General features: G+C 49.5%; 1 protein-coding gene across 1 annotated transcript in view; it reads left to right on the top strand.

Annotated features, from left to right (window-relative positions):
* LOC130119872 (testis-expressed protein 2-like) overlaps positions 1-16,580 on the top strand; it is a 43,016-nt gene that overhangs the window by 19,147 nt on the left and 7,289 nt on the right. Inside the window, 6 exon segments of the mRNA XM_056288464.1 lie at positions 6,928-8,707; positions 12,400-12,600; positions 14,900-15,033; positions 15,035-15,191; positions 15,193-15,268; positions 16,145-16,458. Of these exon segments, the coding sequence (XP_056144439.1) occupies positions 6,953-8,707; positions 12,400-12,600; positions 14,900-15,033; positions 15,035-15,191; positions 15,193-15,268; positions 16,145-16,458 (2,637 nt within the window). The 5' untranslated portion in view covers positions 6,928-6,952.

The following is a 16,580-nucleotide window of genomic DNA, read 5'->3' as shown; positions in this document are numbered from 1 at the left end:
CTGTCCGATGCCGCTCTACTTCTACTGACACCTCCAGAAGTGTGGGGACGTCTTTGATTTGTTTCTGCCTTTTTGTCTCCTCCTCACACTCAGTCTGCTTGGTGTAAGTGTTGTTGCTGTTGATTGATGTTTCTTGTCCTGCACCAGGTACTTTTTAATGTCATCTCATCTTCAGCCACTTCTCCGGGGTCGGGTCGCGGTGGCAGCAAGCTAAGTAGGGCACTCCAGGCGTCCCTCTCCCCAGCAACGCCCTCCAGCTCCTCCTGGGGGATCCCAAGGCGTTCCCAGGCTAGATTGGACACGTAGTCCCTCCAAGTGGGTTCTGGGTCTACCCTGGAGACTCCTCCCAGTTGGACGTGCCCGGTAAACCTCCAAAGGAAGGCGCCCAGGAGGTGTCCTAATCAGACGCCCGAACCACCTCAACTGGCTCCTTTCGACGTGAAGGAGCAGCGGCTCTACTCCGAGCTCCCTCGGGATGTCTGAGCTCCTCACCCTATTTCCAAGGCTGAGCCCAGACGCCCTACGGGGGAAACTCATTTCAGCTGCTTGTATCCGCCATCTCACCCTTTCGGTCACTATCCAAAGCTCATGACCATAGGTGAGGGTTGGAACGAAGACTGACTGGTAAATTGAGAGCTTTGCCCCCCGGTTCAGCTCCCTCTTCACCACAACGGTCCAGTACAACGTCCACATTACTGCTGATGCTGCACAAATCCAGCTGTCAATCTCCCGCTCCATCCTACCTTCATTCGGGAACAAGTCCCCGAGATACTTGAACTCCTCCACTTGAGGCAGCAGCTGGCTGGACTCTTCAGTTTTCAATCTGTGGACCCAATTACTTTAATTTTTTAGCCTTTTATTTACCCAGGGTAGTTTCGCTCAGCACAGATGCCCGTTTTCAGCAACGCCCTGCTTTTTGTTCACAGTTTGGCACGTTCACTCATTTGTTGCCGTGGTTACGATGAGGTTGAACCCTGGCTCACAATTTATACAGCGCAGCTCTGTCACGGCTCACACGTTGAACCTGCACAGCATTTAGAGTTAAAAGACGGGGCCCGGGTATTTTTCTAGTTTGGGACTAGAGCCTTGTGGTCAAAGATGAGATACGCGTCACAGCACAGAAATTTGGGTACACACACACACTAAGGCTTCATTGTAAACATACTTCAGTGTCTTTTCTCGGCTTGGGCCCCTGATTGTGAACGATAACTGCGCCTCAGTCCAGTCCACACCGCTGCCCGTCTTGTGTAAGGACAGCGGGTCCTCCTATGGATGGAGGGATACACAGATGCCCTCATCCTTCCTCCTGCTCCGCGCACTTCTTCACAGTCCACGGGGCCCGATATTTGTCAACGTACGACAGTTCAGAGGTCTCTACCCATCCATCAAACCTAGAGACAGTGGAGGGGAGGACGGGTGAGTCTCCCGCCTAGCTGTCAAACCCTAAAAGGATAAAGAAAAGGACTGCAGGTGCATATGAAATCCACTGCAGCATGGCGGCCACGCCAGCTTTCTGTTTTTTTTTTACTGTGCAGCACAGAGCACTACGTCAGTTCAGAGGTTTTGTTTTTCTCCCTCGTCTCTCCAAGAAGAGGGAATCGGTGTTATTCGGCACATTCGGCGAGGAGGAGAGGGTGAGGAGGAATTCACGAGAGGTGACATAAACTCATGTCCATATTAAGCCTCTCCTTAGGCGCCAGCTCGAGCCCTTCCCCCCTCTGCCCTCCATTTCTGCATGACTCCACTTCCTGCATGCGCCTTTTCTACTCACGTTTTCCAGTTGTGTTCTGCATCTCCTCACTCCTCAGCTACTCTAATGTGTTCAGTGTGTGTGTGTGTGTGTGTGTTCTGCATGAGAGGGTAATGCAAAGATACGAGATAGGCAAGGCTCAGCGTTTTCGGTTTTTGTTTTTCAAAGCCATCCAGCATGCCGAATTTCGCCACAAGAGGACATTGTTACATAACCTCACACAAACAGGAACAACTTTTGGATCCGTGGAAACATAAAATCTGGGTGTTTTTTGGTGAAAATCGGTAAAAACCAAAAACGCTGAGCCTCGAAGGTAGGACACTGCTTCTTATCAGTAGTCAGCGTTTTGATGGACACGCAAGATTTCACACAACAGCATTGTATCAAATGTGACCTTAGTATCAGATCTGTTTATTTGGCGACAGGCATGGACGCAAGTCCATGAATACCGGGACGGCATCCAGTGCTTTACCTGTGCCCCCGCCGAACAGGGTTGGCGGTTGTGTCAGGAAGCGCGTCTGATGTTAAATTTTCCAAAATCATCATGTGAACTGACAAGACCGTACCGGATCGGCCGAGGCTCCACACCGGATCGGTCGAGGCCCAGGTTGACAACAGCCGCTGTTGGTGCTGTGCCCTCACAGGGTACCAACGAAAACTGTAAAATCTGCTGTGGCGACCCCTGAGAAATGGGGAGCAAACTGAAAGAAGAGGAAGATAGAATCGGCTTTTTTAATCCAAATCCATTCGAATCCTGTATCGAACCCTTTTGAAAAATTGTGGAAAAACCACCAAAAAACCCCAACTTGTTATTTTTGATTCAGACGCCTTGGGTGTGTGTTTGCTGGTCGAGCATGATGTCAGCGGTAAATAAAATCATCTGCTGACCCCACAGGAAGGGTTTAATCACCTTTCTGCGACAACTCTGTGTAGTTTTCCTACGCCACAGCAGCTGATGCCAATCGCAGAACCAAAGTCTGGATCTGTTAAAGAGGTTTGGCCTTATTGAATCCAGACATTTCATCAACTCAGAACCAGTTCCAAAAAAAGTAAACCAACCATCTAACCCCAACCCTGAACCAGAACCTCATCACGGTTGTTCACCGCACTTTCTTTTCCACCTTGTTTTTCTCTCTCACACCTTGTTCCAAACTCCTCTCTGCTGCTTCCTGCTTTCCTCCTGCTTCTCTCCTCGTCTCCGCTTTCTGTTTCCTTTGCCCTTCGTTTTGTCTTTTCTTTCCCACTCGGCCTGTTCCCTCCTTCATCACCCTGCTTTTTTTTAACCTCTGCGATTTCCTCCCCTCTCTCCCCTCTCACGGGGCACTTGCTTTAGCTGATTAGATTAGATTGGCTTTGCTTGCTTTGATGAATTGGATGAGAGTCTTGTCTCCCCGCCAGATTCCCCTCCTCACCTCTCCTCCTGTCACCCTCGTCCTCCTTTCGCCCTCGTCCTTCTGATGCCCTCGTCCTCCTGATGCCCTCATCCTCATGTTGCTCTCGTCTTCCTGTTGCCCTCGTCCTCCTTTCACCCTCATCTTCCTGTCGCCCTCATCTTCCTGCTGTTCTCGTCACCTGTTACCCTCGTCCTCCTGACACCCATGTCCTGATGTCGCCCTCGTCTTCTTGTCACACTCGTCTTCCTGTCGCCCTCGTTATTCTGATGCACTTATCTTTCTGTCACCCTTGTCCTTCTGACACCCTCATCCTCATGTCACCCTTGTGCTTCTGACGCCCTTGTCCTCATGTCACCCTCGTCTTCCTGTCGCCGTCATCCTCATGTTGCCCTCATCCTCCTGTCGGCCTTTTCCTCCTTTTGCCTTCGTCTTCCTGTCGCCCTCCTCTTCCTGTCACCCTCATCCTCATGTCGCCATCGTCTTCTTGTCACCTTCATCTTTCTGTTGTCCTCCTCCTCCTGATGCCCTCGTCCTCCTGTCACCCTTATCTTCCTGTCACCTTCGTCCTCCTGACGCCCTCATCCTCATGTTGCCCTGTTTTGCTTGTCACAATCGTCTTCCTGTTGCCCTTATCTTCTTGTCGCCCTGGTCTTCCTATTGCCCTGGTCCTCCTGACGCCCTCATCCTCATGTCACCCTTGTCCCTCTGATGCCGTCATCCTCTTGTCACCCTTGTCCTTCTGATACCCTCATCCTCATGTCCCCCTCGTCCTCCTGTCGCCCTTGTTTTCCTGTCGCCCTCGTCCTCATGTCGCCCTCGTCCTCATGTCGCCCTCGCTCCCCAGCCACCGTTCGGCTGAGCTATCGTCAGGCTAACCACTCTAATCAGATCAATGTGAAAGCCTTGTAGCATCTGGAGACGGCTAAAACAAATGAATGGCCTTTAAAGGCAAGGGTGCGTCAATGAGAGAAGCTTTCACAGGCCTGCGAACGTCATGCAATTCCCGCAGGAGACAAGTGCTGATGGGATGTTAGTATCTTGCTGGCACATGTTGTTAAAGTAATGCTGGTAATATTGGCTCAACACTTTCAATCCCATACAGCCATGCATAACTGAAAGAAGATATTATTATTCCTCCAAGGCCGCTGTGTGGTACAACACTGGGCCCGTCATGCTGATTCCTTACCAGCAGCGCTGTATAAGAGTTGGCATCCCTGTCTGGCCACATCACGTTGTATGTTGGTATTACATTTCCGTTTTTCCGCTGGTCATTTACAATCTCACAAGAGTAGAGGTTTTTTCAACCTTGACTCATCCTGCAACACGATGGCTGAAGACTTGCAGAGGGTGGTGGTAACCAGACCGGTGATAAAATGGTACCACGATGTCTGGGTTTCACTCTTTATGCCGGAACGTGTTTGGTCAACGGTTCTCAACTTATTGTCATTGTTGGTGGCAGACATTTGCTTCTGGTTTTTCACTCTGACTTCTTATTCTCTCCTTTCAAACCCCTTTACCTTCTATGTTTTTATTCTGTCCTTCAGGGTTCCGTCCCTACAACACACCATTATATCGCTTCAATCCTCTCTCGCCCTCGTTCCCCCTCTCTTTTCTTTCTCGCTGCCCTGTCAGCCTGCTTCCGAAGCAGGCTTTTTGCCGTCTCCAAGTGAATTTTTCTTCAAAGGCTTGTCTCAAAAAGGTCACCCAAAGCCTCACCAGACCCCCTGTGATTTTTCATCTTTCTTTAGTTCCCTTGTTCTTTCTCTCCCTCTCCGTGTCTTCGTCTAGCCCCGTCCCTCTTGATCTCCTGTATTCCCGCTGTGGCCATTGCAGGGCACGGCAGCACACAAGCCCTCACAAACACAGACATAGACACACACATGCACATGCACACACACACATACACATGCGCACACGCATGCACACCTTGACACACACACACAAGACCCAATGCAACACAGCTAAACAAAGAGCAGGCTGGCAAAGTCCGGCACGTTGTTATTCCATTCCAGCAAATACAATCTCAGGAGAAGCAGAACCAACCAGAGAGCCCCAGAGGGCTCTGAGGCTTTCTCGGAAATACAGATGCAATCAGAAAGGGTAACTGCTAGGTCCTCTGCTATCCTGTCCTCTGCTGCCATTACAGACTAATTTTGTCAGTCATCTAAAAGCCAATGAGACTGTTTGTTTATGAACGTGTAGATGCATACGTGTCTGTGTGTGTGTGTGTGTGTGCACGCACATGTGATTTCGACGTTCCTTCTGTCCTCTGTTTGATGATGCTAACTTAGCGTAATGGGCTTGGTGCCCTGGAGAAGAATAAACAAGCAGAATATCTCAGTACCCAATGTGAGTAACCACCGCCAAGCCTGGTTTAGTGAAATTGCTGCACGATGAACGACGGTGGTTGTGCTGCGTCGGGATTACACAACGGACACGCTGTTTCTGTGATCGCTGAAGCTCCAAACGCTGCATAGCTTGTAATTATAGTGCTCCATGTCTCTTTGTTTTGGGAGCGGTGGGTGGGTGGGGGGGCATCCTAATAGAAATTGTTCTCTGTAATTAAAATGGAGCCTCATTCAGCCATGTAAATTGAAACTAAACATGCAATAACACACTTCCTTAGATCCCTAATGATGGTGTGATAAGCCCTCGTTTCTCTGGATGCACCTATTGCCCCTTTTCCACTACATGGTACCGGCTCGACTCGCCTCGCCTCGCAGAGTGTCGTTTTCCATTACCGTAACAGTACCCCCTCAGTGTAGCTGGTCTGCACTGATTTTGGTACCCACTGCAGTTTTTTTGGAACCTCGATGAAGGTGGTACCAGAAAAGTGGTGACAGTTACCAAAATGCCGGTACTTTCCAGTGATGGAAAACGACAAAGTCAAGTCGAGTTGAGCCGGTACCATGTAGTGGAAAAGGGGCAATAGTGATAGAGATGCAAAGCGCAACTATTGTGACTTAGTTATGAACACAACGATACAAGATCATTGTAATAGGGGTGTGACCTTTAAACTCTGGTTAAAGGTCACACCCGTATTTGCATATGAAACTGGTCGTTGGTTTCGGTCGTTAGGCAGCTGTATTGTTTATAAGGGCAAGATGCCTGCAGTCAGTTTAGACTGAAGATGTCGAGTGATGAAATGTATCTGTCAATAAACGCATCCAGATGAACTGATTCAACCTTCCTTGAACCTCATAGCTTGCCTTTCCAAGCATCTGGGTACAATAACCACCACGTCCCCGTCCTCCTGCATCTCATTAGCCTGATTGTGCCGCCTATGGGGGGCATCTCAAATGATAGGGCCAGACTCCTCGAGGACGTCTGTTCAGAACAAACCTATTAATCACATTTCAACAGTGAGGGGGCAGCGTGGAGGAGGGAACGGGGATAGGGTCGCAGTAGGAGGGTGCTGGGGGGGGGGTCTTTGAGCGTCACTGTGTCAGCTGCAGCCTACATGAGGACAGCTAATGGATGAGGGGAGAAGGGATATAGCTCTCCAGTCCACTCACATTAGGCAGAGTGGAGCGCTTTGACACTGTACTGTTCTGTTTTACCTTGACCTCCTGTGTGTGTGTGTGTGTGTGGGGGGGGTGATATGATTCTCTCAAGGCTATTCAGTAACTGCTGATTTGCATTGCAGCGTTTCCCTCTTCCTTCCTGACATCCATATTTCAATTTTATTCCAAAGAAGACTTGTTACTGATGATGGCTGTGGATGGTTATTGTCTGAGCTCTGTTTTAAAACGCCTCTCTGCTGCCCCCCCCTCTCTCTCTCAGGCTGTGAGCCCTGTGCAGTGTGGTGATGACTAGCCAGGGCAGCGGCAGCGGTAGCGATAGGGGAGGTGGCACCCCACCGCCTCGCCATGCCCAAGGACCCAAGCTGCAAGTGCAGCGCTCCCTGTCCCGAGATACCATCACCATTCACTTCTCTGCACTGGGGAAGGAGGAAGAAGATGATGAAGAGGAGATCTATGGGACATCTACATCTGAGCAGGATGCTATGGGAGGGCTTAGGGGTCCAGAGATGTCGGGGGCTGGGGATCAGGGAGTAGTCACAGGCTTGGAGGCAAGAGAGGAGCTTCTGTTTGAGCTTGCGGGTACAGAGACCTCCCCTTTAGCTGCCACACTCCCTGTGCCCTCCACCACCTTCTCTGTGCAACCCACAGCACTGCATACACAACCACACGCACACTCACCAACCCTGACCATAATCCCCATCTCCACCAGCTCCAGTGTGAGCACCACCACCCCAACCAGCTCCTCTAGGCCCTCGGACCGACCTTCAGCTCATCCAACCACAACAAGCTCCAGTTCCTCTTCCCCATGCAAATCTGCAGCCTTGTCCTCCTCCAAGCCCTTCCTCAGCCTTGTCAGGTCCCTGTCCAATGAGGTAGACTCTCGAGAAAGCCTGCCTGCATCCATGCCTGCTACCCCTCCACAGGCACGACACCGACACTTAATGAAATCTTTTGTCAAGTCTTTGTCCACTGACATTTCCAAGCCTGAACATCAAGAGGGGCTTCTTCATCACTATCATCTTCATCAACAGTTGTCACAGCCGTCCCAACGCCCTCCACTGGAGTCACGACGCAACATGCAGCTCTTCAAGCAGTTCTCACAGCCTCGCTTATCCACTGGTACTGTTGTCGTCACCCAGGCCGGCGGAGACTCCAAAACTGCCCCCTCATCCCCGATCACCTCTCCAGACGGCAGATCCTTTTTCAAGGTCCAGGAGGTTGAGGCAAAGATAGAAGATACAAAGCGCCGGCTGTCAGAGGTGATGTCAGACCCCCTGCAGCTGTTTAGTAAGATTATGGGTGATGAGTCTGGAATGTCAGGCACGGGGGCCGCCATGACTGCCCATCGTGTCAAATCGCTCTCATCCAGCACGTCAGAACTTAGCGGTGTGGCAGCCGTGAACGGACACACAGAGAGCCACAACTACAGCATCAAGGAGGAGGAGGGGGGAGAAGGTGAGGAAGAGGAGGAGACCCCCACTGGCGAGGGCCCTGACTCTGTCTTTTCCTCCTTCCCATTGCTGGCACCATCTCCAGCCCTTAGCCATGCTTCCTCATCCTTGGTCCACAAGTCTCCCTCTCTCAACCTGGGCCACTGCTCCATGTCGGCCCTGGTGGCCAGACAGGAGGAGGATGAGGACTTCTGTGAACTCTACAGTGAGGACTTTGAGTTATGTACCGACACGGAGACTCCGGACAAGGATCGGCCGGAGTCACGGCAGCCCCACACCGGTAGCACTGGGTTGTGTAGTGAACTTGATACAGAAGAAGAGGAATATGAAGAGGAGGAGGACGTGGGGACTGTGCCCATGACTGCTCTTATGTTCCTGACACAGTTAGTTTACTGTTACTTGGTCCTGCCCCTGCCACCATATGTGGTTGTGATGGTGCGAGGGATGGTGGCTGGGCTGCTGTTGGCCTTCCTGGTCCTGTGGCTGTCCTCCCCTCGACGCTCCTCTTGTGGGACAAGGAGAGGCCGACGGAGTGTGGATCCCTGGAACGTGGCCCAGCTAGACATCAAAGAACCAGGTATATTCAAGGTAAGGCCAAACTTGCAAGGACGAGTAAGGTAACGTCGCCACTACTATCATATTGAGGGCAAGAAAATAGCCGCTTAAAAGGACATTTCACTAATAGTTTTGTGTGTGTGTAATCAGTACCGATGAATAATGTATATGACTGAAGACATAAAGTTCTCACTGTGTACTATATTGACAGAAATCGGTGTTGTCCTTATTCTGCCAGCCCTATACGCCCTGTATAAGCTGGCAGAATAGTAAAATGACAGTGCCTCCAAAAGCATGAAGTGTATGTAGAGAATAGCGATATCGTGAACAACACGTCTCGAGGCTTTAGCAGGTTTTCTGTTGACTACTGCACTTCCTGTATTGTCGATGTGGTGCTGGTGACGTCATCAGTGAACAGAAGACTCTACAAGAGACGGTACACATTAACTAATACTGACAGCACAGTCCTGCTCACAGTCGTTCCCACAGCACCTACACATACCAGAATGCTTTGCTGCACGTGTATCGACGTATGCTAAATCCTCTGTGTCGGTGTTATGGGATGTCGTTTCCACCATGGAGACGTAGCTTAGATGAGAGGATGAGGATGTGTTTTTGTTTTTTAAACAGTGCGTTTAGAGCAGATTAGAATACTATTAGAAACCCTGCTAGGATGTAGGTTTTCCGGCCATCAGCTGACATGATACGTCGTCACTTGGTAGCCGGAAAAAAAATCTCGGTTTCACTCCCATCCCAGAGATGCAGAAACGATTGGGAACAACTGCAGGTGTTTTTCATGTGCTGTCCCTGTCACAGATCGATAGAGATAAGGTTGAAAATCGCTGACTTTTCCTTTTGAGTTTTTGTGTTGTGCCAGTGCAATAACACAGTTTTCGGGGCGTCCGGGTAGTGTAGCGGTCTATTCCGTTGCCTACCAACACGGGGATCGCTGGTTAGAAACCCCGTGTTACCTCCGGCTTGGTCGGGCGTCCCTACGGACACAATTGACCATGTCTGTGGGTGAGAAGCCGGATGTGGGTATGTTTCCTGGTCGCTGCACTAGCGCCTCCTCTGGTCAGTCAGGGCTCCTATTCGGGGGGGGGGACTGGGGAGAATAGCGTGATCCTCCCACATGCTACGTCCCCCTGGTGAAACTCCTCACTGTCAGGTGAAAAGAAGCGGCTGGCGACTCCACATGTGTCGGAGGAGGCATGTGGTAGTCTGCAACCCTCCCCGGATTGGCAGAGGGGGTGGAGCAGCGACCGGGATGGTTTGGAAGAATAGGGTAAGTGGCCAAGTACAATCCGGGAGGAAAAGGGAGAACCCCCCCCCCCCAAAAAAAAGAACGCTATTGTTCTGCAGAGTAAGCTGTCGTTACCTAAGTTTGGTGGACCCCTGCCAAAGATGACATTAGATACGGCCTTGCAGAGTGCACTTACAGCGTGAAGTGGTGGCCGCCATTGCCTTGGAAAAGCTATCCTGAGTACTGATGCCATGTCGAGCACAGAATACCCAGTGGCTGATGTCATCAGGGAGTAAATGTGAATTGTACCCCTTTAACAGCCAACAAATATCACGTTTGCCTGATTTGTCCTTCGCTAATCAGAACAGACTTTCTGTGTTTGTTGGGCATTTTCTCAACCTCACGTTTGCAGCCACACACCGAAATATCCCCCGTTATTTCAATTTATTTGGCCTCACACATAGACGCTCTCTTCTGGATCGATGAAACAGCCATTAAGATGAGAGTTAAGCTGTGTACTGTCCCTTCGGGCCCAACAGCATAGACATTACGCTGTTGGGCGGCATGATGGCCCAGTGGTTGGCGCTGTCGCCTCACAGCAAGAAGGTCCTGGGTTCGAACTCCGGGGTTGTCCAACCTTAGGGGTCATCCCAGGTCGTCCTCTGTGTGGAGTTTGCATGTTCTCCCCGTGTCTGCGGTGGGTTTTCTCCGGGTGCTCCGGTTTCCCCCACCATAAAAAAACCCCATGCATGTTAGGGTTAATACTCCAGTCTGTGTCCTTGACCGGGGCAATGGGAAGAGAACTGGGGTTGGTCCCCGGGTGCTGCACGGCAGCTGCCCAGCAGCTGCCCTCTGCTCTGCTCCTAGCTTCATATAGCTAGGATGGGTTAAATGCAGGGAAGAATTGCCCCATGGGGACATTAAAGTAGTAAAAAAAAAAAAAAGGAAAAAATTTATATTGAATTCTCTCCCCAGAAACTCCTCCAGTTTTGCCTAGAACCAGATAATTCACTGTGAGAGGCCAACCGTTTGCCTCCTATCTTCTGTTCAACTGTTCAATGTAGTGGAACCTCACCCGGAGGAGAAACGTGTAGCTGTTAGCTAAGAGTGTGTACATTCCCATGTGCATCTGTGTCTGGGTTGTATTTTTGCAGTAGAAGTGTGTGTGTGTGTGTGTGTGTGTGTGTGTGTGTGTGTGTGTGTGTGTGTGTGTGTGTGTGTGTGTGTGTGTGTGTGTGTGTGTGTGTGTGTGTGTGTGTGTGTGTGTGTATGTGTGTTTAGCCTTGATGGGCTGCAAGCTGCAGCTCAGGCGGACCTCATAGTTCGAGGGCACAGCTGCTCCGAGAGGGGACCGCTGTGCTGCGGTCATGTGGAACAACGCGAGGATGGCAAAGCTGAGCGCAAACACACGACAAGATAGCAAGAGAGAGGCCAAGCCTTGGCACTTCTCTTCCACACCCAGTCTGCATGGCCTTAGTCCTTTCCCTTCGCCATCACCTTCTGTTGTTTTCTTCAGAAAGGCTGCAACTCTCCCTCAGATAATTAATAAGTCAGTTTAAACCTTTATTTTTTAACATGAATAATAAATAAATAATCATTACATTTATACAGCGACGACACGATGGCACAGTGGTTAGCACGGTCGCCTCACAGCAAGAAGGTCCTGGGTTTGAGCCCCAGGGTAGTCCAACCTTGGGGGTCGTCCCAGTTCATCCTCTGTGGGGAGTTTGCTTGTGAATGTGTGTGTGTGTGTGTGGGGGGGGTGTCTGGGTGTGGGTGTGTTGGCCCTTTGATGCACTGGTGGCCTGTCCAGGGTGTCTCCCCGCCTGCCGCCCACTGACTGCTGGGATAGGCTCCAGCATCCCCGAGACCCTGAGAGCAGGATGAGCAGTTTGGGTAATGGATGGATGGATGGACATTTATAGTGCTTTTCAAGACACCCAGAGCGCTTCACATTGAAGGGGGTAACTCACTTCAACCACCACCGATGTGCCTAAATGTGCCTCTTCAGCTGATAGCCCTCTTATGTGTGAAGAAAAGAGAAATTGGGGGAAAATTTTGCAGCAGCATGTGGTTTTGTTTGATTATGTGTTTATTACAGGCAAAAAAAAGGCCTTTTAACTGCGTCTTGTGTTTCCCACAGCAACGTCTGTTTCACTGGAGGAACACAGAGGATATTGTTTTTGTATTTTTATTCTGTTCTATTCTATTCGATTCTGTTCTATTCTAGTAGCTAATGAAACCAGATATAAATGCAGGTTATAAAAATTACAATTGAAAAGTACCATTTAATTACAATGCACAGTCGGAAATAATCATATGAAACAACAAATACATGAAAAGCCACAAATGACCTCGGAGCAAACCATAGTTGTTGTTTGGCTGCTGAACACAACATCCCAGTGTAAAGTGTGTGCACCATGGGTATTTGTCTTTACTCGACATCCCAAAGTAATTATCCCCCTGTTGATGCCATTCCCAGGGCTGGATGAACGAGATCCAGAGCTATGACCCGGAGATGTACCACGCCACCCTGACCCACTCGGTCTACGTTCGCCTGGAGGGCTCCGTCCTGCGACTGTCCAAGCCCAACCGCAACATTGCCCGTCGCGCCATGCACAATGAGCCCAAACCTGACGTCACCTACATCAGCCAAAAGATATATGACCTCACTGACAGCAAGGTCTGAATTCCTCAGCGTTTGCATGGTGTAATGCATTAGGCAGGAGGCTCGGGTGATGCATTTGAGTTGTGTGTGTGTGCGTGTGCGTGCTTTTTTGAGATGGAGATTTAAATCTGTGCCTGCATGTGTACAAGATAAAGGCAGACATGGAAGTTGTTAATATGTGCATGAGTGTGCATGTACATGCACTTATGGGTTTGTGTACTTGAGTATGAGATTAGCCGACAGTAACATCAAGCACACGTCCCCTTATATTTGTCCGTGGCAGTGAGTGTACTCTTGTTAATAGGTCACACTCAGTGCCATGGCTAATCATATTCAGAGTCCCGTGCTTTACGTAAACATGGAATGAAAGTCATAGGTCACCGGCCCTGTGTACACACGGCTTCGTGTCCTTCAGGGTTACTGGTGTGCTGATCTTATGGTTCTGCATGTCTGAAGGCAGAACAGCGGCGTTGCATTTGCCATTTCAACGTACTGTACAGGGAACATTCTTCACAGCTGTCCTTAGAGACTTATCATGCTTCTAGCCAGTGGCGGCTGGTGCAAAAAAAAAATCTTTTTGGGGGGGGGGGGCAATTTACCTTGGCACAGCACACCCGACAGCTGCTTTAATGTCCACACAGTCACAGAGTTATTAAGAAGGACAATGTAGCCTACAGATGTTATCAGGGTTCATAGACGGTGGATGATTGACAGTTGAGACGAGGCGTCGTGGTGGGTGTGAACATGATTGACAGCCACGAGAATTGTCCAATCACATGAGATCAACAAACATTAAAACAATACTGATTTGCTGCCAATAAAATTGGGAGTGTCTGGGGCGCACAGAACTGCGCCCCCTGGATAATCTGAAGAAACCAATCAGACAGCAGCCTCAGGCACCTGCTCGCCAGAAGTTTGAGGGCTTACATAAGGTATCATTTGGTTGGCGCCCCTCACCCAGGAAGTATATGTATTCAGACAGGAATAAACCAAATACCATTTGAACCAATATTAAATGCTGCTGACAGGCGCTCACAGACTGAAAAACACATTTATTTCATAATTATTTGCATTATACAGCTAAATTATATTTAATGTGTTTAAGTAGATTTTCCTCTCTTGCTAGCCCAGATTTTTTCCCCCTTTTTCCTCCCAATTGTACCTGTCCAATCACTCTTCCAAGCCGTCCCGGTCGCTGCGCCACCCCCTCTGTTGATCTGGGGAGGGCTGCAGACTACCACATGCCTTCTCCCATACATGTGGAGTCACCAGCCGCTTCTTTTTACCTGACAGTGAGGAGTTTCACCAGGAGGACGTAGCGCATGGGAGAATCACGCTATTCCCCCCAGTTCCCCCTCCCCCTCTGAACAGGTGCCCCGACCGACCAGAGGCGGTGCTAGTGCAACGACCAGGACACATACCCACATCTGGCTTCCCACCCGCAGACACAGCCAATTGTGTCTGCAGGGACACCCGACCAAGCCAGAGGTAACATGGGGATTCGAACCAGCAATCCCCTTGTTGGTAGGCAATGGAATAGACCGCCACCCTACCCGGACGCCTCTAGCCCAGGTTATTAACACAGTGTCTACGGCTTACATGTAGAAGTTTCATGCTAAATAGCTCATCAGATTCCCTGTCTCCTCAAATGACCAGTTGCCGCATCATTCTTCATGCCCTTGAAAACATCAGAAAAAGTAAAGAGAAAGCTTGAAATAATTCTGTCATGGAAATTATACCAGATAACATGACTTTGCAATTAAGTAAATTAATTCATAAAAACAATGCCATAAAAGTAGACAAAATTACTGCTACTGATTCAGTTGAAAAAGCACATGCACGTGGAAGAGAATGGATGCTTCTCTTAAAGTTGAAGGTTGCTTACAAGTTTACATAGAGGGAGAACTGGAGGTGGTTAGGATGCAAAGGGTCATAAATATCAAAGATTCAAGCAGTAAAGGATGAGGGGCAAATGGTCAGGGGGGATATTTGGGAGACAAATGGGTGGTACATGAACGAATTTTCAGAAGGCTTGGTATGCAAATGATGAGAGAAAAGATTTTCTGGAAAAAAAAAACTTCTACAATTTCTACCACTGGGGGAGCAACAGTATTGCACTGATTTATGCAGCTCGTGCAATAAAAAGTAGGACTTTTCGTTAGTGTTGGATCCTTCCACCTCAAATTAGGACTGTAAAGTTTGTTTTCCTCTCCACATGAACATCTAAAATGCTAAAGAACATGCGACCCAAACTGCTTAGGGTTTTATTTTTCACAATGAAATCACTTATTAACTATACCTGTCTATCCCAAAGATCCACCTGGTGCCCCAGAGCTTGGCAAGGAAGAGAATCTGGAACAAGAAGTACCCCATCTGCATTGAGCTGGCCAAGCAGGAGGACTTCATGTCCAAAACCCAGGGGGAGAGCCCGAGGCTGGGGAGGAGACGTTAGCAGAGTGGGTGACAGAATGGACAAGGGGGAGAAGGTGGAGAAGGGTGAGGGAGCAGAAGCAGGATCAGGGGAGGAGCCCAAGAGACCAGCTTCAGGAGGGGGAGATCTGACAATCTACCTGTTTGGGAGGACAGGGAGGGACAAGGAGGAGTGGGTTCCGGAGATTTCTGCTGGCATCGCGAGTGAAGTCAGAGGGGAGAAGTGGCAGTCTGCCTGGTATCTGGAAGATGGGTGAGTTCAAAGACTCAGCTGTACTCATCATATATACACACTTTCATACCTGCACGCACACAAAGAGTACACACACACACGGACGCACAAAAAGGCACAGTCTTGCACACACATTTATATCCTAGCCCACACACATCTCTACTCACAGTATGACTGACCAGTCTCTAAATGCAGAGACATCAGATCTGTGTGTAAACCCCAGCTTAGGGACTCCCAATCCCCTCGACAGAGCAGACCCTGTAAGTATGAATAGGTCAGAAGGATTACAAGCATTTGAACACAGCATATTGCAGTGTTGGCCTCTGTGAGATTTAAGCCTTGCAGGTATGAAGCCAATTCCAGGGGGAAAGGCTGGCAGCGTGTTTGCATAGGTCACTGTAATGAAGACACGTTTGGGGTCATTGTGGTGTGGATTAATATTAAAGACAAGATAATTTCCATTAACTTTTTTTTTCCTGTGGATACTGTGCAAAATAATAACGTTGAGTATGGATTAACTAACATGGTCATTACAGCACTAGTGTGAGTCAGCCAGTTGATTTGTGTATCGTCAAATGAATGCAGGGTGTTGCAGTTCAATACACTGTGTATTAATTGAATATATGAATACAGAGTAGATCCCACCTATCCCAGCCTGAAGGAAAGAAAGTGTTGAACGTGCATTATGCAGATAGAAAATACGATGCCTTGGTTCCACGCTACAGTTTATTACACACGAACCAATGTGTGCCTGCTACCTGCTGATGTATAGCTGTATCAAGATCAAGTGAATCAGCCCATCCTCCCCCACACACCCCTCCCCCTAATCACCACACTTTATATTGTTTCTCTCCTCCATTCCCTTACCCCCATCCTTACACCCTGCCGTACCTCCAGCGTTCTTGCCCTCCCACAGCCGCAGCAGCAGCAGCCACTTTGGCGGGTCAGGCGCCAGCGGAGGTTTGGATGCAGACAGCAGGAGCAGTAGCCGGGGAAGCCTTGATGAGGTGCCTCAGTCTCAGACTCGCCTCAGAGATCCTTCATCTGCGTCGTCCTGGGGCTGCGCTGGCGGGGGAGCAAGACAGAAGATGCTGCTGGACTATAGTGTCTACATGGCAAAGTATGTGAACCCCCAGCCACCGCTGGATAGCCCAACAGCGCCTGGCAGTCCCAAACACAGCCCTGACAGCAGCCCCAGTACCACCAAAAGGGTAGGAGATGGAGTGATGGGAGAAAGACTGGGAGGGATGGAAAGGGTATGGGTTAAAGTTGGGCCGAAATCAGTTATCAGACTTAAGTTTTCTTGTTTAAAACCTTGAACACGTCATGATAA

The sequence above is a fragment of the Lampris incognitus genome, chromosome 10 (assembly GCF_029633865.1).
Source record: "Lampris incognitus isolate fLamInc1 chromosome 10, fLamInc1.hap2, whole genome shotgun sequence".
Classification (NCBI taxonomy): domain Eukaryota; kingdom Metazoa; phylum Chordata; class Actinopteri; order Lampriformes; family Lampridae; genus Lampris; species Lampris incognitus.
The sequence above is the reverse complement of the archived record's forward strand: the minus strand, read 5'-3'. Positions and strand labels throughout refer to the sequence as shown.